The sequence below is a fragment of the Aquila chrysaetos genome, chromosome 3 (genome assembly GCF_900496995.4).
Source record: "Aquila chrysaetos chrysaetos chromosome 3, bAquChr1.4, whole genome shotgun sequence".
In the NCBI taxonomy this organism is placed as follows: Eukaryota; Metazoa; Chordata; class Aves; order Accipitriformes; family Accipitridae; genus Aquila; species Aquila chrysaetos.
In genome coordinates this window covers 60,792,744-60,820,695 of record NC_044006.1, presented here as the reverse complement: position 1 = coordinate 60,820,695, position 27,952 = coordinate 60,792,744, and the positions used below count along the sequence as shown (strand labels likewise).

Genomic DNA, 27,952 nt, shown 5'->3' with positions numbered 1-27,952 from the left:
TTTTACCCATCCAATTAACATACAGAAACTTAGTACTGAAGATAGGAAGTAAATTAGGCCAGAGATTGCAGTTAGTTATAGTCATGATCATGGACTAATCAATTTTGAGGTGCGTATAAACCAGATAATGGTATTATCACAGTCAACTCTCCATTTTCTGGGATCACAGGACACTGGGAACTGATGGAGAACAGAAAAACCTGGATATTAGAGATGCTCCAAGGAACACCAGATACACTTCAGTTCTGTATATAGTAAATATAGTCCAGAAGAGCTTATTAACTCTGGGTTCAGCACTAGCCAGTGGTCTCAAGACAGCATTTGCAGTGCGGCATGAATTTGCAAAGCCATCTTAGGCTCTATGTCTCAAGGAAGCAGTTATATTCCTGATGACTCTGCAAATAATGTCTGAGCCAATAAGCCCCACTAAGCCTGGTGTGGCTCTACAGGTATATGCATTCACTCTGGAATATTTTTGTTTGAGTTATTCTCATAGCCTTTATCAAGTGGTGCAAAACAGAACAGAAATGGTGCTAATGGTGTTTTCAGACTTAAAAACATTTCTCAAGGCCTTGAACAGTGCTTTTTCCTGCTAGGGATGCTCACTCCAAAGAGCTAAGCAAGTAGGACACTGCTGACATAGGGCATCCACCTTTTAGTGCCCACTTTCAAGTCAGGGACACAGGAGACTTGCCTTTGGATCTGCTATATTCCCTTTCACTGCTAATTATCCAAATATTACTTTATCCCAGGCAAGGTGTCTCTCTGTCTGCTTTTGCTCTATGCAGGGTAAAAAACCTTTCCCAGGGAAAGTTTTATTTCACATATACACATCAAAGAAAGTCTTCCATTTTAAAGGACTGGCATCCTCCAACAAACAGCTATTTTATCAGGAAATTCCAACCTGCCTTCTAATGAGTGGGCCAAACCTGCATGGGTCTATTCAGAAAGCTGACTTTCACTCAGTGCCTACCCCTTGCAATGGGATTGATTCTTTTCATATTTAAACTACCCCCCCCCAAAGCCATTAAATAAAAGAAGGCCAAAAAACATTTGCTAATGAAAAGGATTACTGCCAGAAATCCACCTCCTGCTTTAAGTGGTTGTTTTAAAGCCAGCCCTTCCTCAAAATGTTTTTATAACAAAATAGTTTAGCCTTATTTGTTACTGGTGCAAGAAGCAAGCCATCTTGTCATTTGTCACACAATGCCCATGTTACCTGGTTTAGGTCTAGGAAGAAAGAAATGGGCTTCTTCTGCATATGTATGGCTGCATCACCAGGGTCTGGATCCTCCACTTTTCCCTTGCTCTTAGGGCAGTGGATGCCTTCTCTGCCTTGGCAGTATTTTGAGGGATTAAGAAGATAAGCCTACCTTGTGATGAGCAGCTGGAAGTGACGGCAGCAGAAGGGACCTAGATCAGGAGCCGGGAACAGAAGATATGGGAGGAATTCTTTGATGCAGTGAAAATGGAAAGGCAAAGTCAGGAGGCAACCTGGTGGCTGGAGGCTGAGCTGAGAAAGATGAAAGAATTAAGACCAAAATGAAAGAGGCCAAAGGAACAGGGAATCCAGCAGAACATGGGAGGGGAACAACCGAGATGACAGATTGTGAAAAGGGTGGTGGAGGTGAGAGGAAAGGAAGGACTGTTGACACCAGAGCACTGCTGAGGAGCAAAGATAAGCACACAGGAGGGATGAAGAGGAGAGTTTTATGAAAAATGAGTTGAGACAGAAGGCAAATCCTGCAAGTGAAGATATATTAGAGGAGAAAGGTCATGTCAAAATACAATAAAACTGTTTATTTTTGTGCCGCACTTATCTTGTGCATCCTCAAAGCTGCAATTTTGAATCTTATTATTTTTGTGCTCTCCAGCAGCTCAGGCTGCCTAGCAATGCCTGTCTGGCGTGTGCTGGCTCTGCCGCACAGAGCTCACCGGCTGCCTAGCAACTGGCAGGGTGGTTTGATGGGGTCCCTGGACCAGGCTCAGGGATGCAGCCCTACCCCAAACACCCCTGTTCCCACAGCAAGGCAGGAGGGAGCATCTCCAGTTGTTATAGCTGTGATGAAAACCTTAAAAAAAAAAATTAATTGGAAAAAAGGTCACGCAGAGGTGCCCACAAGAGTGCAGAGAGCCTGACAAATTGTCTTTGAGAAGTGGGAACAGCCCCATTCATCTCTGCAATATTCAGACACCCCGTGACGATAACTGAAATACCAATATGGTTAATTATTCTGGTTCTTAAGTATGGCTCTGTGGGCTGGATCTAAAGCACAGGAAAGCAAACCAATGCAGCTATGTAGCTTCTTGGGCAACTACCTCTAGTTTGGTGTAGGATATACCAAAAAGGCAACTTTTGGTCCCAGGAAAAAAAAAAAAAAAGTATTCACACAGGATTGTCCCACTACAGCCACACTTGTGTAACTATATCACTGTAATCAACAAAATTTTTGTACAAGAACATGACACTTGGCATTTGGCAGTAGAGCTGATGTGGCTGATCTGAACAGGCCCTGTGTCCTCTGTGCTTCCAGCTGCCCCCCTCAGATCCCTCATCTCCCTTTCCATTGCACTGTCAAAAATGCTTGTGTGGCTAAACATCCAAATCAGGAACTGATCCAGCTGAGAAACAGTGCAACAAAAAATAAAGACCTATTTTCCAATCAACAATACTGAAGCAAGTACTGTTCCCAAGGCAAAAACAAAGACACATGTCAATCTGTGGCCTAGAAAAGGGAATAGACAGTTACAGAGCTACACAAATTACAGTGCAGGAGAAGTTGCTTTGATGCTGCTACTTTGATGCTGCTCTAAACAGGTGCATTTCGAATATAGTCACATTTTTTTCTCTCAGTCAAAAACGGGTTGTGTCCCAGAAGGACAGCATTGCCCCTGGAGATCATCATGCCCCACTGAGAAGGAGCAAATCTCAGATGGACAGTTGAGACACTGAGAGGTATATAAGCTGTCGTGGTTTAACCCCAGCCAGCAACTAAGCACCACGCAGCCGCTCACTCACTCCCCCCCCACCCAGTGGGATGGGGGAGAAAATCGGGAAAAAGAAGCAAAACCCACAGGTTGAGATAAGAACAGTTTAATAGAACAGAAAAGAAGAAACTAATAATGATAATGATAACACTAATAAAATGACAACAGCAATAATGAAAGGATTGGAATGTACAAATGATGCGCAGTGCAATTGCTCACCACCCGCCGACCGGCACCCCGCTAGTCCCCAGCGGCGATTCCCTGCCCCCACTTCCCAGTTCCTATACTAGATGGGACGTCCCATGGTATGGAATACCCCGTTGGCCAGTTTGGGTCAGGTGCACTGGCTGTGTCCTGTGCCAACTTCTTGTGCCCCTCCAGCTTTCTCGCTGGCTGGGCATGAGAAGCTGAAAAATCCTTGACATTAGTCTAAACACTACTTAGCAACAACTGAAAACATCAGTGTTATCAACATTCTTCACATACTGAACTCAAAACATAGCACCGTACCAGCTACTAGGAAGACAGTTAACTCTATCCCAGCTGAAACTAGGACAATAAGCACATTTTACTCTCCATGGGATCTCATTCAGGTGATGGTTTGGGTAGAGTTTGAAGAGCATCATTACATTTTTTCCTCTACCAGTCCAGCTGCCCCAGCCAGGAAAATTTTCATTCCCAGCTCTCTTGCACACTTGAAGTATCTTGAGTAAGTTAGCTAGCTTTTCCTTCTAATCAGCAGTTTATTGTCTGGAGCAATGGGAAAATGTGATAATTAAAAAAAAATGAAACAAAACAGAATAAAATAATTTCTACAGAAAAACCCAGTGAATGCAGTTCAGACACACTCTAGTGTCTTCAGCAAATGTCAGCTCAAGTCCAAGGTTTATTGGCTCTGGCTTAGTGCTGGTTCTGATAGATTTGGCTAGCACTTGCACAGCTACCCAAATGTCTCTGTGCTTTCAGGTGCCTTGGAATCTCTAGGTGTACACACCATGCACACTCATGGAGCCAGCTTGGGTCTATCGCATCTGAGCCAATAAACCCTCCAAGAACCTCAGACATGAAGAACACGCTGCAAAGACACTCAAGTGACCTTGCAGAGAGTAATTTTGAAAGCAGGAGGGCTAGCATGGGGCAGGAGCTAATAAGGCCTGCTGATCCAATTAGTTGAGCATGTCCGCACCACAATTCCCAGTGCATCTTGCATTGTGTGGCTCTCGCAGCAGTACTGCTGCGGTTGTATGGCACTAACTTAGAAAGTCCTGCTGAAGGTGGCTTAGCTCAGCGTGGAGCCAGTTTGGGTGTTTCTGTATGTACCACAGGTCTATTCACCAAGCATCGGGGTGACACCCGGCTGTGCCAGGAAGGCTGAAGAAAAGTCACAATGCAGACGTCACAAGGTGGCGCTCTTTGACGCCGTCTTCCAAGGTCTTCTTGCGTTGCAAGCACATCTTGACGTAGAGTCGGTAGGTTTTTTTGGTTTGTGCAAGGCCTTTTGGGTCGACATCCGTTGGAAGGAAGGGGGCTGTAAGCCCTCCTGGAGCCTCTGCTCTACTGCTTGAGGTGGGTGCATTTCCTGGGAGCCAGCACTGCCGCGCTCAGCTGCTGTCCTGCCATCTGCTTGTAGGACTAGGTTGCCCACCGAAGTGAAGCACGGTACATTTAACAAAACACACACACCACTGATTTTTCTCATACTGAAAAAAAGTTGACATGCAAGGCTCCACAAATCTGCTGTCTCTTGGTACAGGGGCAGCAATAACATTTTAAGAAGAGCCGACAACAGTTGCGCTACATTTGAGTATGTTAACAGCTTCCATGAAGTCAGTCTGTGATCTGTAGGCAATTACAGACTCATCCAAGCCAATGGGTGTTAAGTAATTTGCAGCCAGACTGAATAGAGAAATCAAATTTGTCTTTATATTATGATAGCTGGAAACAAGGAGAAGCCGGTACCCAAGATGGTTTCTGATCACACTTGCCCTGGGACCCATTAAAAGCTTGTCTATATCTCAATACTGTTGCAGATCAAATTTAATTATTTTACATTAAAAGGGCATTTGGAATCCAAAATAAAATGTTCTATTGGAAATTACATGCTGTCCTAAAGAGAGTTATTGAAGCCACTTTGGAAACAATTTTGCTAAGCTGCCAAATGAATTAACCATCAGAAGATAGCAATGTAGATGCATTTCCATCCCACAGCAAGTGCTGTGAATGTACCAGCTCCTTTCTCTGCTGTCCCAGACAGCATTCAAGCATCTCTCTCAGCACTTGTCTAGCTGTTTCCAGCCAGGGGGTGGTTTTTTGTAACTCCGGTTGCAAAGACCTTCCCAGGCCCACCAGTCCTTCCCAGGCTCCCTATCATTCATCCTCACTTCCACAGTTCTAGACTGAGATGCTGGACTTTGCTGACCTCAGAGGGGAAGAGAGACCTATTTTTCCTCTCTCCACCTTGATTTAGAGACATCAGCAGGTGTACCAAGGGATCCCGACCAGAACCGTTTTCAGTGCCGCAAACAGAAGATAGACTCCAGAGGACTCGCAAAATACCACACAATTATGCAGAGATGAGGCAGTCTGCTCGTACTATAATGCATCTGAGAATATTTTTTTCTGAAACATGCTGACTTTTCACCACTGTGTGGGTTTCTCTGGGACAACCACTAAAATGCAAGGACTAATGCCAGTTGCGTTGGTAACTGCATACACACAGCACACAAAGCCAAGGCATGAATAATGGGCCTTGGAGACAGCTTCTTCTGGGCCTGTTACTCATTGCAAAGGTAGGCTTGGGCATCCCAGCGTAGAAGCCACTTGCTGTTATTGGCTTTTCTTCTAGTATGATCACAGAAACAGGATTTTGCTTACAAAAGAAAACACATTCAAGAAAGATTGTACTAAATAATCACCAGACCCTTATCTTCCACACCTTTGCAATAACCTGCGGAGGCCCTGAACGATGATTAACAGCAGAGGTAAAAGAGTGGCAGGAATAATGTGTTTACCTCAGCCAAATATCTAAGTTCTTCTTATGAAACTAAACCCAGAAAAACACTAATTGTCAATTACTACTTCAGGGCAGGCCTTCAAAAAGATCTACACAGCTTAGATTCAGTATTTCTCCCTCTCCCTTGGGATAACTCGCTGGGAAGGGACTAATTACCCCTGATCGTGATGCTCCTATCTTTTTAGCAGTTTTGTTGCCATCTTATGAGATTTCTAGCCTGACGGGAGGCTGGATAACCAGCGCAGCACTTCCCTCCCAGACCCTTATGGCTTCTCCTGAAGAGAGGAGCTGCCTCAGGGCAGCACTGGTGGGGCTGGGGCTTTTTTGGAGGGGAACGAAGGAAGAACACAAGCGTCTCCCCTCGTCTCTACACGCCCAGAGGAGCAGCCCAACACCCCTGCTACCGCCCTCCCGCCGCTCTCCGCAGCGGCCAGGCCGGGCAGGCAACCCGGCCCACCGCCATCTCCCCGCCACAGCCGCCCCGCCTCACCCCGCGCATGCGCCCTGCGCGGCGCGGCGCTGCCTACAGCTCCCGGCTTGCTTTGCAAAGCGGGGGTGTTTTTTTCTTTTTTTTTTTTTTTTTTTTTTTTTTTTTTTTTTTTTTTTTTTTTTCCCCTCCTCTCCCCTCGGAGGGGGAAGGATGGGTGGGGAAAGCGAGAGCTCACGAAAGCGAGGCGAGGAGGAATCCCACAATACCAGGCGGGTTGCGAGCCCGGCGCTGCCGCTGTCTCTTTAATGCAAGAGGAAGCGATGCGGAGGGGTGGAAAATGGCAGAGTTGCAGATGTTGCTAGAGGAGGAAATCCCTTCTGGCAAGCGGGCTCTGCTCGAGAGCTACCAGAACCTCACTCGAGTCGCCGACTACTGCGAAAACAACTACATCCAGGTGAGGGGCGGCGGGGCAGCGCACCGGGGCCGGCGGTGGGGCGGGGAGGCTCGGCTGGGCTCGGCTCTCCGGTGCGGGCGGCGGGGCCGGAGCCGCCTGAGGGGCAGCGCGGCGCCCGGCAGCCCCCGCCGCGGCTCCCCGCCCCGCAGCCGTTCCCCCGCGTTTGCCTTTTCTTTCAACTTTTTCCAGCCGAACGACCGGGCTTCCCCCCACAACCCCCCCCGCCCCGCTCCGCTCCAGAGGGGAAGGGAGGGGGTTATTATGTCAGTCCGGCTCGGAGGGTGTGTCTTTTTTTTTTTTCCTCCCCCTTTTAAAAAATTTTTTAAAAATTTTTCCTCCGTATTTATTTATTATGAGTCACATCCCGGAGACCTCCCTGGGGTGGGATGGGGGGGTGAGGGGGGCGTGAGGGCCGGTGAGCCCTCTCCGTGTGGCCGGCTCAGAGCCGGTATCTCAGGTTTCCTCCTCGCTTCCCGGCGGCGCGGCTCCCTCCTCCGGGGGAAGCCGGCGGGCCCCGGGGTGGCGGTTGGTGACGGTTGCTGAGGCGGGCAGCGCCGCGCCGCTCCGCGCAACGCCCCCCCGTCCCCTCACCCGCGCGCCCCACGTGGAGCGCGAGGCGCGGGTGCCGGCCGGCCCCTCCGCCAGAGCCGCGCCGGCAGCGCGGGGCCGCCATCCGCAGCGGCGCGGCGGGCGTTTGGGGAGCGGAAGGGGGCCCCGCACACGCGTGACATCACGTAATTTAGTCATCGGGGCGGGGGGGGGGGTATCCGCGGTGGGAACCGTGCGCCGGGCCGAGGGAACGGCGTTCTTGGCGCGGCGCGCCGAGGGTCCGCATCGCCGCGAGGAGCGGTTTGCGGGGGCAGGAAGCTGCCCGTGTACAGGCACCGATGTGCGAGCGTGAGGTGTTTCAAAATGGCAATCTGTGCCTCTCGCAGGCTTCGCAGTGCAAACACCCTACAACAATAATTTCAGACCGGGGCTCTGATGCTGGAGGAGGCTCCGTCGGTTGTAGCGTGTCTCCACCAGTCGGTGTGGATTTTTTTTCTCTCCCTATGTTGCCAGTGCTTCTTGGCCTTGCTTTAAGTCTATTTTTGTGAAGCTACTTTAAGCACAATCTACTGTTATTATTTTTTCAGGTTTTGCAGCACATAACTGTAGGTCCGTATGTTTGGTCATAACGGATGTGTATACAGAACCATCCAGAGATGCTCAAATTCAACTTTTTTTTTAGTTAAAAAATTCAAGGGAAAAGCAAAAAAACTCCACTTTACTTACTTGTAACGTGAACTTGTTGAATTTAATGCTAGGCTACCTGTGATGAGTATTTAATACAGGTTATTAAATTCTCTGGCATCCATCATTGTTGGTAAGCTGTCTTACTGTTTTCAGTAGCAGAGCAGCAAATTTGAAAACATAGCTTTAATAATATGAAGTGATTTTTTTTTTTTTTTTTTTTTAAATGAGCTGCTTGGATTAAAACAGCTCTAAGAAGCCATATTTTTTAGACTTGGGGTTTTTTTTTTTGTGTGTGTGTGGTATGTGAGGTAGTATGAGTTAATGTCTATTTACTCTTCCGAGTTGTTTGCTCCACCCAAAGAAAGCTGCTGATATAAATGCTTCTAAGAGGCGAGGTTCATTTGGTTTTACTCATGGGAAATATGACAAATACATGAACATGGTAATTGCAGCACAAGTTTTGACCTGTCTCCTGCTCCCGACTCTTTCCTTATGTCAGAAAGTTACAGAGAATCTTCAGTTACATAATTTTCTTCAGAGTCCTAAAACCTGACTTTTCTTTCTTCAAGCAAACAAACCAAAAAACCCAACATTTGAGCTAGTTCCCATCCGGTCATTTAGGGTGGGTTTTTTTTCTTTTTTTTTTTTTTTTTTTCTTAATTTGGTAGCTCATTTTCACCTCGGGTATCAAGGTCAGCTGGATGTGGGATTGGTACAGTCTGTTTTATCTGTGTACAGCTGTGTTTACCCCTTTTGAAAGGAAGCTGGATTTCTGAAATTCCTAATGAGGACTTGAACAGTAGCTTTGAAAAATGTATACCTCGCTTGTATTGTACACGCATTGTACATTTACTCAGTAAAAATGGCAAATATATTGATAAAATTACATGTATGTTTTTAATGTGTGATGGAGGTGGGTTTTTTAATCAGCACTTTATACAAAGCCATCTGCTCTCCAGTTGGACTACTGAACAGATTATACTTCCAGTGCCTGTGGTGGGGCCACTGCAGGATTAGGCAATATGACACAGGGCACTGGGTTATGAGATTTGGGAGTGTGTGTGTGTGTATTGTGGGATGGGAAGGGAGGAAAGGCGAGGAAGAGGCTTAACCAACACATAATACAAAGTGTTTGTATTTAATGTAATTGAGCATTTTATAAAAAAGGCAGGCCGGAACAGAGAACCTGGCCATGAAGGGAGTATTAAAATAGTTCAGAAGTGGCTACCATTGTAACTTATCCTGTAGCACGTAACTGATTCAATCTGGCCCCTTTGAGTTTGGATAGCTTTGAATTTGGAGAGTTTTCTCTCTTTCTGTGGGAAAGGCTGTGTTCCTTAATAGGAAAACTTACTGTGCGCTGTCACCCACTCGGCATTGTGGCACTGAGGTGGACAAGTTTGTCTGACTATTCTGTGTGCTGGTGCTAACAATTTATAGTAATTGTAGTAGTACTCAGGTATTTATTCAGAACTCTTGATGTTCTCAGTCTTATGTTCTATATTCTTTGCTCATTTAAGCAGGAAAGTAATTTCCCACCCCCACTATTGCTGTATTCAAACTATACCTGTATTTTTGGATCTGAAAACATTACGAATCTTGTTTTGCCTTTTTCACTTAATCTGGGAATAATTCTAATAAAATTTCAGTTGTGCTGATTTTTTTGAAGAGAATTTGCCTTCAGTGTCTTTAAGGATTCCTTAAAAAAAAAAAAAAAAAAAAAAGGGGGGGGGAGGGAGGGGAGGAAGCGGGGGAAAAAACCCTCACCTGGGTGGAACTTGGCTCCCCAGTGGTCAATGTAGCTGTATTAACAGTAAGCATCCTTTTACTGAAGTGTTTAGGAAAGATGACAGCATTCGGGATTCTCGAGTTGAAAACTGGGAAGCAGTTTCTTGCTAAGGCAAATCATGAATAAATCGGAATGCCAGGCAGGGACACAGTTTGCCTTCCAGACCATGTGTATTCTGGTTATCTAGAAGGTTTATCTGATAGGAAGGGAAAAGAATTCAGGAGAAGCAGAGCAAGTAAGTTTCTAAGGAAGACCTGCAGTGCTAAAAGGAAAGTACAGTATGGTGGCAGTCTTGGGTGGGGGGGATGGGAGAGAGAGGGAGAGAGAAAAAAGGGAAAGGAAACCAAATGTAGAAGTAGTAATTGAAGGAAGTTGTGATATTATTGGTGGGGATTTTGGCTTTGACTAGAAGGAAAAAGGCATTATAAGTACACTACTGTATTTAATCTGTGACGATTTAAAATTGTTATGTTTCTGGTTGCAAGCTTCAGTGACAAGCAGGTAGAAAATTAGATTCCTGTTTTCTCTTAGATCAGAGACTTAAACTCTTAACAGTTTTAAGAGCAGGTTTTGAACCTCAAATCTTTAACTGGAAGCATGTTTTTTGTCTCCTGAAGTAAGGTTTCTTGAATACAGAGAAATAACATTTTTCATAATATTTTCTAAATATGTTTTTCTGGCACTCTTTAGAATACTGGTATGACTGTTATGATGGAGATGTTTGCTTGTGAATTGGAATACCTTTATAATAATGTACAGTGAGATTAAGCAAGGGGAGGAGTGGTGAAAGTGTCTTATAAGGGAAATAAACTTCTTCATGGATGCCATATAAATGTAAGTTCCAGTACCTAATGCCTTCTCCAAATCCTTTTGCCTGCAAATAAAATCTGGGACTAGCCCCTTTCAGTGTGCGTGTAACCCTGAAAGGTTATCTGAAAATCTGTAGCATGAAGCTGAAGATAACTAGTGAGGAATTTCATCAGTATCCCAAACAGTATGAACTTTATCAGTACTAATACAGAAATAACATATGGAGTTAAAGCACTTACAGATCTTATTGTGATTCATCAGCTGAAAATATTAACTTCCGGAGAGATTTTCCAGTCAGTTTCTTGGCTGAATTGAATTATTTTCATTTTTTAATGAACCTATTTACAATAACTAGCTTATGAAGCATTAGAATGACACAGGAGACCAACATCTCCAGTGTTACTGCACTGATGACTTCCTTTTGAACAACTTCAGTTGACTCTTCAGAGGCCTCTCTGTGCTATAAAACACTGCTTACAACTCTCCCCTACTGTCTAAATTAGATGTTTCTTACAGTCTTGTTTATGCATAGGCAGATAACATAGTTTTCATCAGTCTCTTTGCTTCTAGACCACTTGGGAAGATCCATTTGTAACTTTTTTTTTTTTTTTTTTTTGAGCTCAGATATGATTTTAATATGACTGTGAGAACCTCTAAATGAATGGCTTGGAATATGTACTACTTGCGTAAATTCTGATCTTGATGGTGTCTAGTGGGTAGATTTAGCAGCTTTAGAAAATAAATTAAGTGAAAGACCTTTTAAGGAAGTAAGTGCTGTGTTGCCTAAATGTGTTTTTTTTTGTTGTTGTTGTGTCATTTCCTTCTGTAGCTTCCAACTGGTATGTGGAAACTGAACGGCGAGTTAACAAGCTATTTTGGGTAAAATAGACAAAAGTAGGGACAAATTTCAGTTTGACTGCTATTACAAAAAATTTAAAGTCTCTTTCCAGTTGGTAGAAAAATAAATGTGTGGGGTTGAGCAGGTGTTGCATGCAAGAAGTTTCACATATCCGTACGTTATCTTCCAGTATGCATATAGGAATCCTTTCTGTTTGATAGTTTGGATGTTTTGCAGGTCCTATACAGCAGATAGTACATACTGGAAAGGAAGTAACTTTTTTCGTGCTGTTTCTTTTTCCTTAAATGTTGGTAACTGATCTGACACTTGGTTTCCTTGCCTGGTGTGTGGAAAGTGGCTTAGCTTTAGTTCAGTACAAAGAAGTTCACTCAATGTCTAATTCAGGAAATGACCTGCTTTAAAAGGATAAACTTCTTAAATTGTCACTAATACAAATCTTTTACGTGCTGTGAGAACTTGCATGCTTTTATGTTCGTAGGTTAATTAGTTTGTATTGAGAGTAAATACAGTTGGTTTTTTTTCCCCTGGTTTCATTGCTAAATTTGGAACATTCTACAAAAAAAGCAAATTAAGCTAGTCCACTTTCTGTAACACCAAAATATAACTCAAAATTAGAGAGCTTGAGAGCAATGAGATAAAATATGGATGTACCATCCACTACGCTTTGTAGTCTTAAATCATATTCTTAAAAAAAAAGGTGTTAGCTTATACTTTTAAACACTGTTCTTTTTTAAGGTAGTTTAAGCCAATGTTTGCCATCAGTGTAAAAGGCACTGGGTGTTCTGCGTGCGTGGTTTTTAAAAAATAATAATTTTGGTACAGGTTGGTGGGTTAGGCTTGTAGCTCTTCTGTGCTTTGTATAGGTCTTGTGTTCCAATGCGTTGTCTGTGTTTTGGAAAATACAGCTGTATATTTAGCTTGAAAGCAGCAATAAGACAATAGTGCAACTCCACTGAATCAGCAAGCGACTGCTCTGTGTATACAGGAAATGGATCCTAGAGTGTTGTGTGTCTGTTTTGTGTCCAAAGGAGGTAGATGATATGAGACCAGCTTTTCCAAATTTGAAATGTTTCCATTAATTTTGGTATATTTGGTTTAAGAAGCTAGCTAGATGTCAGCTGCTCTTCCTGCTACATTTTTCATTAGTATTTCAGCAGATGATTGTGTCAGCACTGTGCTACTTTAATCAGGTGGAGTGAAGTGGATTGGGATAAGCTTTTACAGGTGCATACTGCTTCTTCCACAAAGGAAGCACTGTCTGCTCCCTCTGTTTGCACTTACATTGGAAGGAAGAAGCTTGCAGGTTGTCTGTTGTCAGTGTATGTTAAGCTTGATCGTTGCTCTCTGTGCTGCACTTGCTGTGTCCAGCCCTGTGGAATTGTTGGAAGGAAGGAAGAAGACATGAGTAAGGGGGGCAACTGTCTAATACTTACCTCCCTCGGATCTCTGGGAGCTTGTTGCAGAAAGTATCTCTTATGGTAAAGAGAAAATAGATGGGCCTTGAGGGGGGCTCATAAAGTGGATCACATTGTAATGAAGGTAAGAGTGCAGGAGCAGGCTGTGTACAAGTAGGAAGCATTGTACCTCTGAGGGCAAAGTTCCTGTTAGTATCTGTGCTACCGATCTAAATTTAACAACAAAAACCCCCAAACATTGAAACAAAAAAACCTGATGCAACTTCCCAGTATCTTTGTTTAGTATTTTGAACCACCTTCATTTTACAGAAACATAAATGGAGGCATAGAATTTTTAACTGACTCATGGAAGGTCATATAGGGACATGCTGTCAGATTTGGGAACAGAACCTGATTGTTTGGACTTCCAGTGCTGTTCACAAAGGTCCCCCCCTGCCCCCTTCCAAATTGCCTCTGTTATACTACAACACAGCAAAAAGTGCATATCCGCAGAAATGCGGAGACAGTGTCCGCAGAGACAGTGCAATGAATCCCTTGGGAAAATATGCACCTGAAACCATCATTGAACTCATTAGCAGCAATTAGTTTTTAAGAGTTTTACGTATCTCCTCTCATAAGAACCTTGAGATTCTAATTTTTGGCTTTGCAAACTTCTGGAGTTACATAATGCTCACAGTACTGTCTGTCTGTGTGTTGGTGGCTTGCTCTCTCTTGGCAGAGGCACTAGAAGATACTACTCCCTTTCTCGTTAGTGAAAGCATCTGTGTTTGACAGTTCTGGTGACTGAAATCTTACATATCTGCAGAACAGTGTGGTGACAGCTGTGTGGACGAAGTGTCAGTTCTGGTGTAGCAAGACATCCCTGAGAGACAGGAGGGTATCTTGCTTTCTCTGTGCCTGTGTTCGATCCTTAATTAGTAACTTGGAGTTGAAAGGAGCATGGTGTGGTTTTTATTTGTTGTTACCTGGTAGGAAATGACTTGTGGGCCCTCAGTTAGTCAGTGTCCAGGCTTGTTCATAATTACCTGAGCGTTCTTGCTCTCTTCAGTATTTGTGTTACCCAGAGCAGTGTTGCTCTGATGCTACTTCTTCCACGTCCCCACCCTCCACCCCAGCCAAATCTGAGCATGGGTGACAGAGGCGGGTGGGCTTGGTCACAGGGATCCTCCCTTCCCTCCACCCCCAAGTAAAGGGAAGTAACTGCTGCATTTGTAATAGCAGATACGGTGCCTCAGTGTGGTTCCTCCCTTTTCCTGACCTTGCTGGTGAGGCAGCTGCTGCAGACAGAGACTTGATGTCTCCTGTGGGTTGTAGAAATAATCCTTTGCAGCTCAAAACTTGCACAGAGCCCCTGGGGGCCAAGATCAGGGTGGTGTGGAGAATAGGTCACGATGTGCTCCTGAACAGAGCTCTGTGAGCAAGGTGTTACAGAATCATAGAATGGTTTGGGTTGGAAGGGACCTTGAAGATCATCTAGTTCCAACCCCCCTGCCGTGGGCAGGGACACCTTCCACTGGATCAGGTTGCTCAAAGCCTCATCCAACCTGGCCTGGAACGCTTCCAGGGACGGGGCATTCACAGCCTCTCTGGGCAACCTGTTCCAGTGCCTCACCACCCTCACCGTAAAGAATTCTTTCCTAATATCTAATCTAAATCTACCCTGTTTCAGTTTAAAACTGTTAGCCCTCGTCCTATCCCTACACTCCCAGATAAGGAATCCCTCCCCATCTTTCCTGTAGGTTCCCTGTAAGTACTGGAAGGCTGCTATAAGGTCTCCCTGGAGCCTTTTCTTCTCCAGGCTGAACAACCTCACCTCTCTCAGCCTGTCTTCGTAGGGGAGGTTCTCCAGCCCCCTGATCATCTTCATGGCCCTCCTCTGGACCTGCTTGAGCAGGTCCACATCTGTGTTATGTTGGGGGCCCCAGAGCTGAACACAGTACTCCACGTGGGGTCTCACCAGAGCAGAGTAGAGGGGGAGAATTGCCTCTCTCGATCCGCTAGACACACTTCTTTTGATGCAGCCCAGGATGCGATTGGCTTTCTGGGCTGCGAGCGCACATTGCTGGCTCATACTCAGTTTTTCACCCACTAATACCCCCAAGTCCTTCTCCTCCGGGCTGCTGTCGATCAACTCATTGCCCAGCCTGTATTTGTGCTTGGAATTGCCCAACCTATGTGCAGGACCTTGCACTTGTATCTGTGGGTGCCTTTCTTCCTTCACCTCCAGCCCGTCAGCATGCCCTTCTGACTGCGCTGGAGGGGCTCAGTTTCACTGGCTTAGGGCCAGGTAGAGAGGTAAAAGATACAGCACTTCTAACAGGTGGGTTCTTTGAGGAATCTATTTATTGTACAGCAAATGAAAGCTGAACTCTAAACAACTTCTCTTGGTATTGGAGGGAATGTGTTTGTTTTTTTTTTTCTTTGGGTTAATTAGTAAGAGTACAGATTCTACCTCTGCTTGAGACTATGCAAATAATGTTACTTATTACTTATGCAAGCCCTTAATGCTGTTAACAGGAGCCACGCATGCTTCGCAGAGTGTAGATTTGTTACTATGATGCCAATATTTTAGAAGAAAAGGAGGAGTGGGGAACCCTGCTTGAGAATTTCAGCTGGAAGTGAAACACGAGTGCAGCGTTTTCAGATAGAACTTGTAAAATTCAACAGTCTGTATTAACATGAGATGAAATTGGTAGCCAACCTGCTGGCTAAGCTGACAAAACAAATTAGTTTTAATCTGAAAAAGATTGACTGCTTACAAGGTGACTTAAATAATACTCTTGTCTAAGATTCCAGACCAAATATGTTTAGTTAGTAAATGCTGGGCTTGGCAAACTGAAAAAGGCTCTGAAAATCAAAACTTCTTTTAGTTTGGGCCTCTCCTATGATAAAGTGTCTTCATAACAGCTACAGATGATGTGTGCCATACTGTATCTTCTGCTATCATGGAATATTCTAAAAGAACAGTAAAGGTTGTCTGTTTTGCATGAGATACAGCTTTCTTATATTCCTTATCTTAAGATCACAGATATATTTGTGATAGTGTCATCCCTCCCTCATCCTTCCTCCTTCCCTCTCCAAAGAGGCCAAAATACTCAACTCTGTGTACTTTTTCTACAGCAGCAGTTAAAGAGCAAGCACGCTGCTCTGTGTCTGAGAAGGCTCAGATACTGTAGTGATGAGCAGTTAAAGAACTCACGGGGAAGAGACTTCACATTGCTTTCCTAATTTTATTGTGACGTCAAAGACAAAAAGGAGTAAAATGTGGTACTGTTCCTACTTTTGTTAGGAAAGCAGGGAGGCCTCTCAGAACTCAGGCAGAGGAGGCTTACTAAAACAAATGCTGGTTTGACAACCTTAGAGTTAAATGTAATGTTCTTACTGGGTGGTCTTTAAGGTTATAAATAGTTCCAAGAAAAAAAATTGCTTGTTTACTACTTGAAGCATAACAATTCTTTGATATCCTTGGAAAAGAATTGAAGTGTAGGCTCTTCTGGCTACTTTCACACCAGTGTTTCTCATGATAATGTTTTTTCTAAGCTATACTTTATCAGGTAAGTGTGGGGGGTTTTGTTGGCTTTTTTTGCCAGCTAATGTTTCACCAGGTGCATATCTTCACTTTCATCCTCTGATCTCCTTTTTGTACTTTGGGGTCAGAAAATCTGCCAACCAGTATTAGTCCTGCGGCAATCATTGTCAGTTGAGCATCTTATTTGACTTTATTGTAGCAGGCGTGCTACAAATTAATACTTAAACTGTGGTCTCCATGCAGTAATTCTGTGTTTTCTGGAACCTAAGATAAGAAAATGTCTATTTGTTTTATGCTGACAAGCGAAGAATAAGGTGTTCAGGCAGTTGCATCAGACTACTGTAGTTAACATCTAAGTAGCTGCAGAATGCCATGCCATGACTTGTCTTTTCACGTTTGTACACCTAGTAATGTTAGTCACTATTATGTCACTTAATATTTCTAGTGACAACGTTTCTTTCTTTCCAGGTGCTTCTCCTAGCCTGTGATTTTAATGTGAATTTGCTGATTTCTCTCTCACTGTTGAAGTCTCCTATCTGGTTGCTGCAGGCCGTTTCCTAGACCTGTCTCACTCTTCTACTGCCAAATACTGTGGACTTTCTCTTTTGCTGCCATTGATGCAAGAGTGCTCTCATCACAGCTTCTGCTTCTGAAACACTCACATGCTTGCTCTCTACGTTGTTGACTTTCAGTCTCATTTCAGATCTCTTCTGAAAACCTCTTCTCCCTTGCCTATTTCTTTTAATTAATCTCTTTCTATTATTTAACTGCATATTTTACTGCCTTGCAGCTTAAATTATGCAGCTGTTTTTCGTGATGCCTTTCAGACAAACAGCTTCTACTAGCATGGGTTTGAATAATTTGAGACCTGCAGCTACTGAAGGCATTTATATATACACTTCTTTTTTTAGATTATTGGCACAGAGTTGAGACTAAGGCCTTGGCTGTGAAGTGGTCTGTAAGCACCTGAGGAAGCCAAGAGGAGCAGGATACAGAGGAAACAGAAGGCAGCTGGCAAGACACAGTGTGCAATGGGACTGATGTGATTCTGTCTTACTAGTGAAACTCTTAGGAGGTCTCTTGGATATATGCGGCCAGGCCTTTCCTTTATAAGAAATCTGTCTTGTTCAGGAAGCTGGTCCTTTTGTTAATCCTAGACCAAGGAGTGGGAAAGGGCTTAATAAAACTTATCTGCTTGGAGGGCTTTTGATCTCTCAAAAGCGAGGGAAAGGTGGACATGTTAGGGGGAATGGTGTTCTGTTAACATACATTAGTAGGTATGTATCCACAAAGCAGAGCTGGACCTGATCCTGAAGGGTTTTTATAGAAGGTGATTATAGCCTCCAGGGTTCCCCACTGTGAGGCCTCGTGGCAGGTGGCTTGGATGATGCTTCAGTCAAGGTCCAGAGAGTATCAGACTAACAAATAGAGATATGATGGATCAATGCACTTATGCTGGCAAGAGTCTTGGAGACCTGGCTGGGGATTGTTCAGCTTTTGATTTGCTGGCTGACCTGCAGGATTTCTAAATCTCTGGGAGGAGCTATTGTTTCTGTGATGCAAACTCCTGGCTTTAGCTGTGTTAGATAAAATGTGCGTCTGGTTTGGAAGTGCTTGGCTTTACAAGGGCTCTCTTCAAATACCGTGGGTGTGTTTCCTGCTGCAGCATACAGTATGTTCTCCTAGCACTGAAATGATCTCGTTGCCGCAGTAGTCCTGAGACTTGTCTGGGAGCATTGCAAGTACATGTTGTCTTAAATGGCAACAGATTTTGTATCTAATTTCTAAGGTGTCTTTAGCTTTGAATGTTAGAGAAAACTGTTGTTGCCATAGATGTAATTGAAGCTTGGGCTCATACAATGCTGCTTGCTTTGCAAGAAGTCTTGTATCACTTTAGTGGCTGTGTTACTTCTAGATGTGTATTTCATTCCTCTTTAGCAGTCTGTCCTTTAAACCAATGGAGGAGGATAACAGTCAATGGAAAGCTTTCTAGCACATGTTCCCTCTTTGGAAACCTACTATCCATGAACAAGAACTGTAAAATCAGCTCCTGTCAGTACTCTGCAGTGGATATTGACTATTCGGAGACCTAGGGATGCATTTGTTGTAATTATGAGAGGCTTGTTTACTGGGGATATAAGCCAAGTATGCAGCGTTATGGTACCTGTGGGCTGCTGCTCCTCTGCTGAGGGGGGAAAGTTGCTGGTTTTGGTCCTGAATGTGGGATGCATGGGGGATTTGGGTGTGTTCCTCGGGCATGGAAGGGGCTTAAGAGTTGATAATCTATATTGAATAACTTTCTGCCTTGCTGACAAAAAATGGGAATGGTTTGAAGGATGATTGAAAAGCAAGTTGAGGGTCTTGAGCAACTCCAAGTTTCTGGTAGGAGTAAAAGCTCAGGAGGAGTGGGGGAGAGTGTGTAACCCTCCTTCACTGTGTGCCTCTCTTCAGCCGCTCTCTTTTGCTAACTGTGATGTGGTAGAAGGACAACATTAAAAGCAAATACTGTTACTATTTGCTTCCTACCTACGGCAGGCAGCTAGAGAGGTGGCTTTACTTTTTTCTCAGATTGCTGTAAGGGGTTACTGCAGCAGCACTGGGAGTGGGGGAGTATGAACTGAAGCAGGTACTTACTGGCTGTGTAACATCCCACGAGGCCTGGGGGAATGAATGTGGGGAATACTGTGAGTCATGCTTGTCAGTCTCATAAAGCAGGAGGCTTTTTAAAATTGGCCTTGGAGGGGAAGAGGTGTTTAATGGAGCAGTTGTGAAGGAGTTATGCAAATAGAGAACATAAATAATGAGCAAAAGATACTCATTTAAGCTTCTTGCCTCCTCAGAAAATGACTAAATACAAACTAACCACTATGAAACTTAAGAAAAATGCATCATCATTAAGTATAATGGGTGCAGAAATGTGGCCATTCATGATGATAAGAAAATTCTCCTTTTGTGACTAGGAAAATGAATTTCTGTAGTTGTTGAACAGCAAAGTTTTGGTTTTTTTCTTTCCAATTGCCTTTAAAAAAACAACAAGGGGGGAAGCTGAAAAGCAGTTCCTCTTGTAAGAGCTCGTTAGGAGGGGAGGTGTTAAAAAGACCAGTCTCCAGTTTGCTTTGGACATATCTTCAGTGTTTAGGTTGATTTTGTATAAAAAGTCTTTCCTCTTCCAAATAGTGTATATTCTTTGGTAAAATTGAGAGCATGTTTTTAGGGTATAACTTCTTCTTTTTTGCTACTGACACAGCTACTTCTTGCTGTTTTAAATTAAAGAGTTTCGAACAGAGCTTATGAAGTGTAATCATTCCAGTCCTGGGCTTGCTTGCATCTGCTCACATCATAGTAGGAATCTTATCTCTGGTAGCTAAGCCTTGCCAGCAGACTTAATTGGCACATAATTTGCTTGGACTACTTCTGCCTCTCTGGCAATGTAGAGAGGCCATCCCAAGCTTTGAAGCAGTTGGATATGCCAGATACACTGTCCTACATGCTACTCCACAGTTGCACGTGTCCTCCCTTGGCCTCCCCTGTGTTTTAACTAGAAGGGGGCAGGTGCTCAGCTTCCTCTGGGGCGCACAGATGTGGAGGTAGATGGCAGTGTGGGTGTGGATGGATACACAACTGTGGCTGATGTGTTGCTGTTGTGAAAGGACTGTAAGGCAACTCATCTGTCAAGCTGATTACAGACAAGATAGAAGCAAGGTGTCCTGGTGGCCCTACTGCAAGTGCTGAAATAGAATCGTTCAGGGGTTGTTTTATTACCAGAGGTGGGAGACCGGGAGTGATGTGGATGTGACTTTTTCTCATGCATCTGGTTGCATGGAAGTGCAAGCGCTGCTGTCATCTGTATGACTCTGCATCTCCTACATCTGCCTAAAGCTGCCCTCCTCTACATTGTACATGAAGGGGAAGCAGTTTTTAAACTCATGTGAAGGAGCAGCATAAAAACACCAGTGGAACTTCAGTGTGGATTAGAAAACTTCGCTGCAGTTGTGTCTGCCAGAGGCATTGCATCTGTATTTCTAGGAAAAGTTACTCACTTGAACTACTGCTGTGCTAACTAATACCACAGCAACTATCTCTCAAAGGACTTTGTTTAAAAAACCCCAAACAACCCCCTCACTCCTGAATTTGACACTATTTCCTATTGAAGAACTTGCTTTCTGTCTTCTGTTGGTTTCTGTAAGTTAAGTTTTATCTGTTGTTGGATGTTGAAAGTACCATGTTTATTTACTTTTTGTTACCTACTGTCCTCTTCATGTGGTTTTTTGGGGGTTTTGTTTGTTTTTTTTAAAGAAACAATGGTATATTATTGATTTGCCATTCTTCCTCCCTCTCATTCTCTTCTCCCTTCTCCTGAGCCATCTGTTTTCTTCTGGGGGGTGTGTGTGTGTGTGTTTGGGTTTTTTTTGAGGAGCTAAATTCCTACTTGCTGCAATTGAAATAACCCAGTATTCAAATGAGCTTATGTATGTAAGGTTTTGGAATGCTGTTGCTAACCATAGGCTCAAATTTTAACATAATAAAGAGTAATTCTTCAAAAAGAAACTGGATGTAGTGTGCTTACAACCGCTATCAGTTAAAAATTGTACAGTCGGGTCCAGGAGTGCATAAAAGTCTAGGCAAGTCTAGCAGCTGTTTATGTGATCAGATAGAAACAGAAACTAGGTTGATTTTTTTTCCACTTACATGCAAGTTCTTGTAAAAACAATCAGTCCTTGTATTGTAGTCCATTACTTTATTACCGTGAGATCACTGCATAGCCTGTGTGCTATGTGAGAGTATGCCTTGTGCTGGGAAGCAAGCTACTAAAAATCTGGGGGGATCCACTGGTTTCTGGTGTAAGCATGTTGTGCCAGTGTTGTGAGCTGGGTGCAAGCCCTTGGATGGTTTCATGCTGGAGTGTATTGATCTTCAAGACACTAAATAGTCAGCAGTGTAGTGCTACAAAGTATGAGAAGAGAATTTGACCCTGTAATGGCCATTGTTTTCTTCTTTGTTTTAAAAATACTGTGATGTTTGGGAACTGCCTGAACTGTAAAATCTGGGCAGCAGCTGTGTGTCCAAAGTGACTTTCTTAAACATGAGAACTCTTCCTGAATTAGGAATGCTTGCAGTCCAGACGTTTGCTGGATGTCAGGAGGCCTGTGTAACTCTTGGCTCTACATTTTAGTGCCTTGACATTCTTCCTGGAGCTGGACAGGCCTGCTAATGACTTTCCATGCTCTCCTTCCCCACTTTGCTCCCTGCTTTGTTGTCCTGTAACATCTCCAACATCTCCATGTGGAGAAACCTGTTGCGATGCAGAGTGTAGCTTTGAGCCTGCTTGCTTTTGGACCGACCCTTTTGCAGATGCTGACGTTCAACTGCTGTTAGCAAGACAGCTACATACTGAAGTTACGCTGTTGTATGGGTTCAGAGCACTGTTGACATAAATCTGTGATACCAGGACATGCTGAGGTGACAGTGTAATTTGATCCTTTATGCTAAATCTTCTTGTCTTAACCTTGCTTGCTCAATGCTCTCTGGTACGATTCCAGGCCTGCCTAGAGGGTAAGGAGGACTATAGAGCAAGGATCTGGAAAGAAAGGTAGTCTTGGAAGCTCACCTATAAAAAGTCATCGAATTTTAGCATGTTCCTTGTCTTCAGATACAGATTTATTGTAGTATTCTGCGCTTATTCCTTCAGTTTCATTTGTCAAAATGGAGATAAAAAACATCTGACTGTGTGAGCACTTAACAGTCCTTGAGAGTAAACTGAAAGGGTAAATAAAATCCATAGAAGGAACCATTGTTATCGATATTATGAAAAGGGACTTTTTCACACAATATGAACTGAAGAGCTTTGCCCCAAAACAGGTTACTCTGAGCTGTCTTGATTCAAAGGCTTGCATGGCATGAAAATCCACCCAGTTCCAATTTTTTACTCCAGTTATTTTTACTCTGGTTTGGTTCTGTGTTGCTGTCACTATCTTACAAGGAGGATATTAAGGTAACTAATAAATGCTGAAGTGTTTCCTTCCTATTCCCACCAAAAAAAAAAGTGAAAAATAAATCTGACTTATCAGTGAGCATGTCCTTGCTAGATGAGGTAAAATTTGTGTGTGGGTGCTGGCACTTAAGAAAGTAAACAGAAAACCATTTTAATTTCAAGCCCCATTACAAACAGAAAACAAAAGATCAATATTTGAGAAACAGTGTATAAGGAGACAAATGGAACATAAGTTCTCTAATTCCCTATTATCTGCTATCTAGCGTGCCAAAATAATCATACACTCCAAAGCTTTGGGTAGCTTGCTTAGTGTTGAAGCAGGAAGACTGCTATGGAAGTGTCAAGGGTTTCTTTTCCTGGCTGACAGTCTGAGGGTGGCATTAGTCTGTAGTTGGAGCTCTGGCTCATGTCTGTGATGTCAGAGCCTGCTTTATGTCAGCTCTGAAGAAATTGTGTGTTTGATGTCATAAAGAAAATCATAGGCACTGCAAAGAAGTTAAGTGTAATTTTGAAGCAACTGTACAGGCTAATAGTGTGCAGTGCTTTACAGGAATGGAAGATATGGTTTCTGTCCTGGAGCCTGTGTTGTCTAAATCATGTAAAACACAGAAAATAAGACTCAGACCAAATTTGTTAAGCTTGCTGCATATGCAGTCTTGAAGTTTTACTAATGCAGTGTACAAGGGTTGTGTGAAAATGGCACAAGGGCATGTCTGCTTCTGTCATTTTAGTTCAGTGTGGCATGCTATTTTGGTTGTATACACAGACTATAACAACTGACATTAACAATGTATTGTGCCCACATATATGTTTACTATGACATCTCCTCTATTGGATTTGGCAGGAGAGCTGAAAATTGTGTTTTCAACAATATTTTTATATATATATTTAGTTTTTTCATAAGGGGAGTGGTTTAGTCCAGAGCCAACATGAATGCTGTTTGCTGCATTGGGCAGAAAATGCTGCTAACAGAGCAGCTGGCACATGTCTTCCCAGGCTCCATCTGTCAGAGTCGGCATTGCTTTGTAAATCGCACTCCTATTGGATAGATTAGTTTCTTGCTATAATGTTCGCAGCCTGGATTAAAACGGAATTCCTAAGTTGATTTTTTTTTTAAATTACTTACTGTTTAAGAAAAAAAAAAAAGGTTTTGTAGGCTACTTCTGCCCTCCTTTACAGACCCATTAAAGTCTGCATCAGAGCATTGTGAATGCTACATCTTGTGGACTTGTCTTAGTTTAAGTAAAAAACATGTATGAGGGTAAGGTAGTTATTGGAAGCTTAATCTCAAAAACATGGTTCTCTGCTGTGTACACACAGGTCAGAATGGGATGGGATCTGATGATAACCTGTATCAATGTATCTGAGAAAGTGAAACACCTTTTTTTTTTTTTTTTTTTTTTAAACATCAATGTACATATTCATCTTGCATTTTTTGTTATCAAGACTGATACACTCTTACCATTGTGTGTGTGTGTGTGTATATATATATATATTTATAAAATATATATATATGCGCATATCCCTTAAACTCTCCTTTGGAATGAACTTCTCCCCTTAACTTCTCCACCTTCCCCAAAAGAGATAATGATTAGAAAAATTGAGACTCCTCTTTTTACAGTTAATCAACAGAATGAAAAGCAACTTTGAAGTAAAAGAAAATCTGCAAGGACACAGGCAGATTGGCTAAATTGGTCTCGGCCCATAGAAATGCTAATTTGCTATCAAGGCTATTCAGGACTGGTCAGGGGAATATTATTGATGGAAATGAAGGATTTGCTTCTAGCTGATTGTCTAGCATGTACAGGATTTGGGGGAAGGGGCTGTCTGAAACAGAGCTTGTGAATTATAGCATAACAAGCATTGCCTGTCCTATGTGTTTGTTACAGTACAATAATTTGGTGTGTGTCTTGACCCCTGATGGAATAGCTGAGTAGTCAATGATTTTTGTCAAGATAGTGTTTCTAAAAAGAAACAGACTGAAATCTTGCTTGTGGGCTGTGGTGTGGTGGTTGCTGTGGTGGTGATCACCTTATCGTCTAGGGCCTTGAATGAATGCCAGCTTTATTGTGCAAGGTCTTCACCTGGGGAGAAGAGATTTCAAGTTCTACCAGTTCCTCTGTGTTTCATACAGCTGAGTTACTGCATCTTATCTTGGAGAAACTCAACAGACATAGTATTATTTCATACCAATGGGCCTTTTTGTTATGGATGCTGGAAGGAAGTTCACTTGAGTTGAATTGTAGATGCTAGCCTGGCTGTGTTTATTGAGGATTTCTGCCTCAGTAGGTGGGAAGAATTACTGTTTACTGAATGGACTTGAAAGAATTTTGTCATCGTGGTTTTAATTTTGGGGTTACTCTAGTGAGAGGGATCTTGGGTTTTAGAACTGTTCTGAATGGTTAGGCATCCCTCTGTGCTTCCCCAGTCTTTAAATTCCTTCGTACTTGTGGAACAACCAGTCATTTAAGTGGTTGAGAGCTCTTATACTTCTGTTTGACACCACTTCTCTCTATGTGTAGAGAGGTGTGTTGAATAGTCTGTTCTATTTCTTGTTTTCACTGTCAGTGAAGGATTGACTGCCAGTCCCCTGGAGAGAAGGCCTTTGATAGGAGGTGGACATGTTCAGTGACTGCAGTATGTTGCTATTAATAGCTTGTAAGCTATTGGGTGTTAAAATCTTGAGCTTTTAACCCCCCCCACAAATTCAGGAACGGTAGAAGAGTACAACAGAATGACAAGTTATGGCAAATCACTTCAGTAGAACACTTGAACATTTTTCTACTGCACATATTGTAGTACTGATCTTTGTGATGAAGGATTTTAGTTGAGATTTGCCTGTGCTCTGGAACGTGTGGGGTTTTGGCTTTAGTTTCCCTTCATATGGAGGCTGGGTTTGCCCTGTCGTTTTATCAGGCTGTGCTTGTACTAAGTCCCTTCCTGTTCCTTGTCCTCACATAAATGCTTTCTTTTTAAATTTACCACAGTTGTTTTTACTGATGATAATAGTGATATGAATGGCAAAGCTGGTGGTTCCAGTAACAAGAATACTAATGGTGGCTGATCTGGGACTGATTATGTTGAAGACAGACAGTAGATGAAGTATATTGGTGACTCTCTGAAGTCTTATCTGTAGTGCTATGGGAGGATGTCTCTTGTGCTAGTATGTTGGGCAAAGGTTGAGCTTAAACTTCTGAACTAATTCTCCCGATGGCTTGCTTCACTTTTCAGTGCAGGAATTGAGGTGCTGATCAGTGAGGAACAGTCTGTAACTTGTAGGCAGGTAAATACCAGGCCTAGTATAGTTCTGTGGATATTGGGAAATACTCAGTGCATCATCCCCTTGATGTAAGTGCTAGCATAATGCATTGCAGAGAGAATTTCTTCAATGAGATTGCTGTATGGCATGAGCACAGTAAGTAAGTCTGTTCCAGGAGACAGTTGACAGATCTGATTCATGCTCTGTCCTTACCTGGATGGCATACATAGTGTAAGCAACCCTTATTTTGAAATCTTAGTTTCTTCTGCCACTCTGGAATGATCTATATTCCTTAAGGCTATATCTGTGATGAGAGAAACCCTGAATGGTCCCTGCTGAGCACCTGCTAGTAATAACCACAGTCTGTATAGATCTCCTTGGATGGCTTCCAGGTAGGTAGCTGGCTCCTGAAAATTCTTCAGAATATAGAAACTTGTGGCACTTGGTGCTGTGACTTGCCGGTTTGACTTGCTTCTCTCATTTATAACTGTTATTCTGATGTAATAACTATCAGTAACAGCCAAACAGTCTACCATGGTGCAGCAGGTTTACAAAGCAGTCTAACAAGCTTCATGAACTATGGATAAGGGGGAGCCTGTATCCATGGGTTACCCACTTATTTCAGTACATAGCTCCTCAGTAATTTACAGCGATGTCTGGATTTACAGTTCTTGATAGTCAATGTAAATTAGACTTTTGGCTCAGTAGGTAAATGTTACCTAGTGTGTATGGCATATTTAAACCTTTGAAACACATTACTGCAGCTTGGATGTGGAATACTTGGTCTAAGCTGAACATACATTGTAAATAGTTTAGAAATGCCCAAGCCTTTTGCCATTAGCAGTCAGAAGTAACAAATAAACAACTCAAAGCTGGTCTTATTAAAAGCCTTATCAGATCAGTGAAGCAGCAACTTCAAACTCATAGATGCATCCAGAAGTTCCACATAATGTTACAAGCTCTTCCTTTAGGGAGGTTTGAGTGCCCCTGTTTTCTGAGTGGGGAAGCCACTTTTCAGAAGTACGTTCCTTCCACCTTGGAGCGTCCCCAGCTAGTTCTCGGGGAGGTTGTGTGCTGTTATCTAAGAGTCTCCAAGCCACTGCCTGGATGTACATCTTCACCATTCTATAAAAGTATTTCCAATTGACTTGAAAAATGAGGTGCTATAGATTGTAGCTAACTTAAGCTAAAAGTTTGGGCTAGGTGTTTGGTGTGTTTTTGGGGGGGGGGGGGCCTGCGTGTTTGTGTTTGGGGGGGGTGGGGTTTTGGGGGGGATTGTTTTGATTTGTGTTGTTTGTGGTGGTTTTTTTGTGTGTGTGTGTGTGTGTGCTTTGTTGTTGTTTTTTTGTTTTTTAGTAAAATTTCATTACTGAGTTTGTTAGGACCAGCTCTCTGAGCTAAAAAGGCAAGACCTTAGTGAAGGAAGCAGAACTTGGAAACCTCAACTGTAGTATCTGTCTTATCAGGAAGTATGCATTCTGTAAATGTCAAAGATAAATAAATGACAACATGAACAAAAGAGAATACAAATGGGCGTACTGATGACTTTGGCATAGTTGCATTCTGTGAATGCTGATATGTGATAGAGATTGCTAAATCCATGTGGCAACTGACTGTAGTAATCCTAAGTTTCTCTTTAATCTATTAATGAAAGGTGAAAGTCTTTTTTTAAAAAGACAACTACAATGTAAAACTAAATAATTATTGTGTGTTTACTTGTGAAGCAAACACAGATGTACTGCACTGTTGAATTCAGTGAATGTGCATGAGTAATAACAGCAAAGGCATATAAAACTGAGTGTAAAGCTGTTCCTGTAGCTTGATTCCTAAGAGTGATCGAGCCCTTGGAAGAGAATGCCAAGCATATGAACAGGTATTGGGCACTGAATAATTAACAGCTCTGTTTAGCTTAGTGATTATTGGGCTGCTTTAGGGCAGTGCTCTGTTAGTAGCCTATCGTGGATGGGTTTTTCTGTGCTTTAGTTTGCACATATTCCAACAGCTGCAGATAAAAGATGTGGAGCAACACATGCCACATACTGAGGAGGCAAATTAATTTTTCTGCTAGGGCAGCCAGTCTTGGTGTGATCTGATGAGCTGCTTTCTTACCTTTGTCAAATGGAGCCAGTTCTTCTGGTGGGGCATTTATCTTACAGGGAGTTTCAAGCACAGTGAATG

At 43.0% G+C, this 27,952-nt stretch overlaps 1 protein-coding gene across 13 annotated transcripts in view; it reads left to right on the top strand.

Annotated features, from left to right (window-relative positions):
• Positions 1-6,609: 6,609 nt before the first annotated feature.
• ABI1 (abl interactor 1) overlaps positions 6,610-27,952 on the top strand; it is an 85,523-nt gene continuing 64,180 nt past the window's right edge. For 7 of the 13 annotated variants that reach the window (XM_030009587.2, XM_030009583.2, XM_030009588.2 and 4 more), the window contains exon 1: positions 6,611-6,885. In XM_030009587.2, the coding sequence (XP_029865447.1) occupies positions 6,769-6,885 (117 nt within the window). In that variant the 5' untranslated portion in view covers positions 6,611-6,768. Of the gene's footprint in view, positions 6,886-7,598; positions 7,620-27,952 lie in introns of those variants that run through there. The other 6 variants (XM_030009580.2, XM_030009582.2, XM_030009579.2 and 3 more) reach the window with 3 other exon arrangements.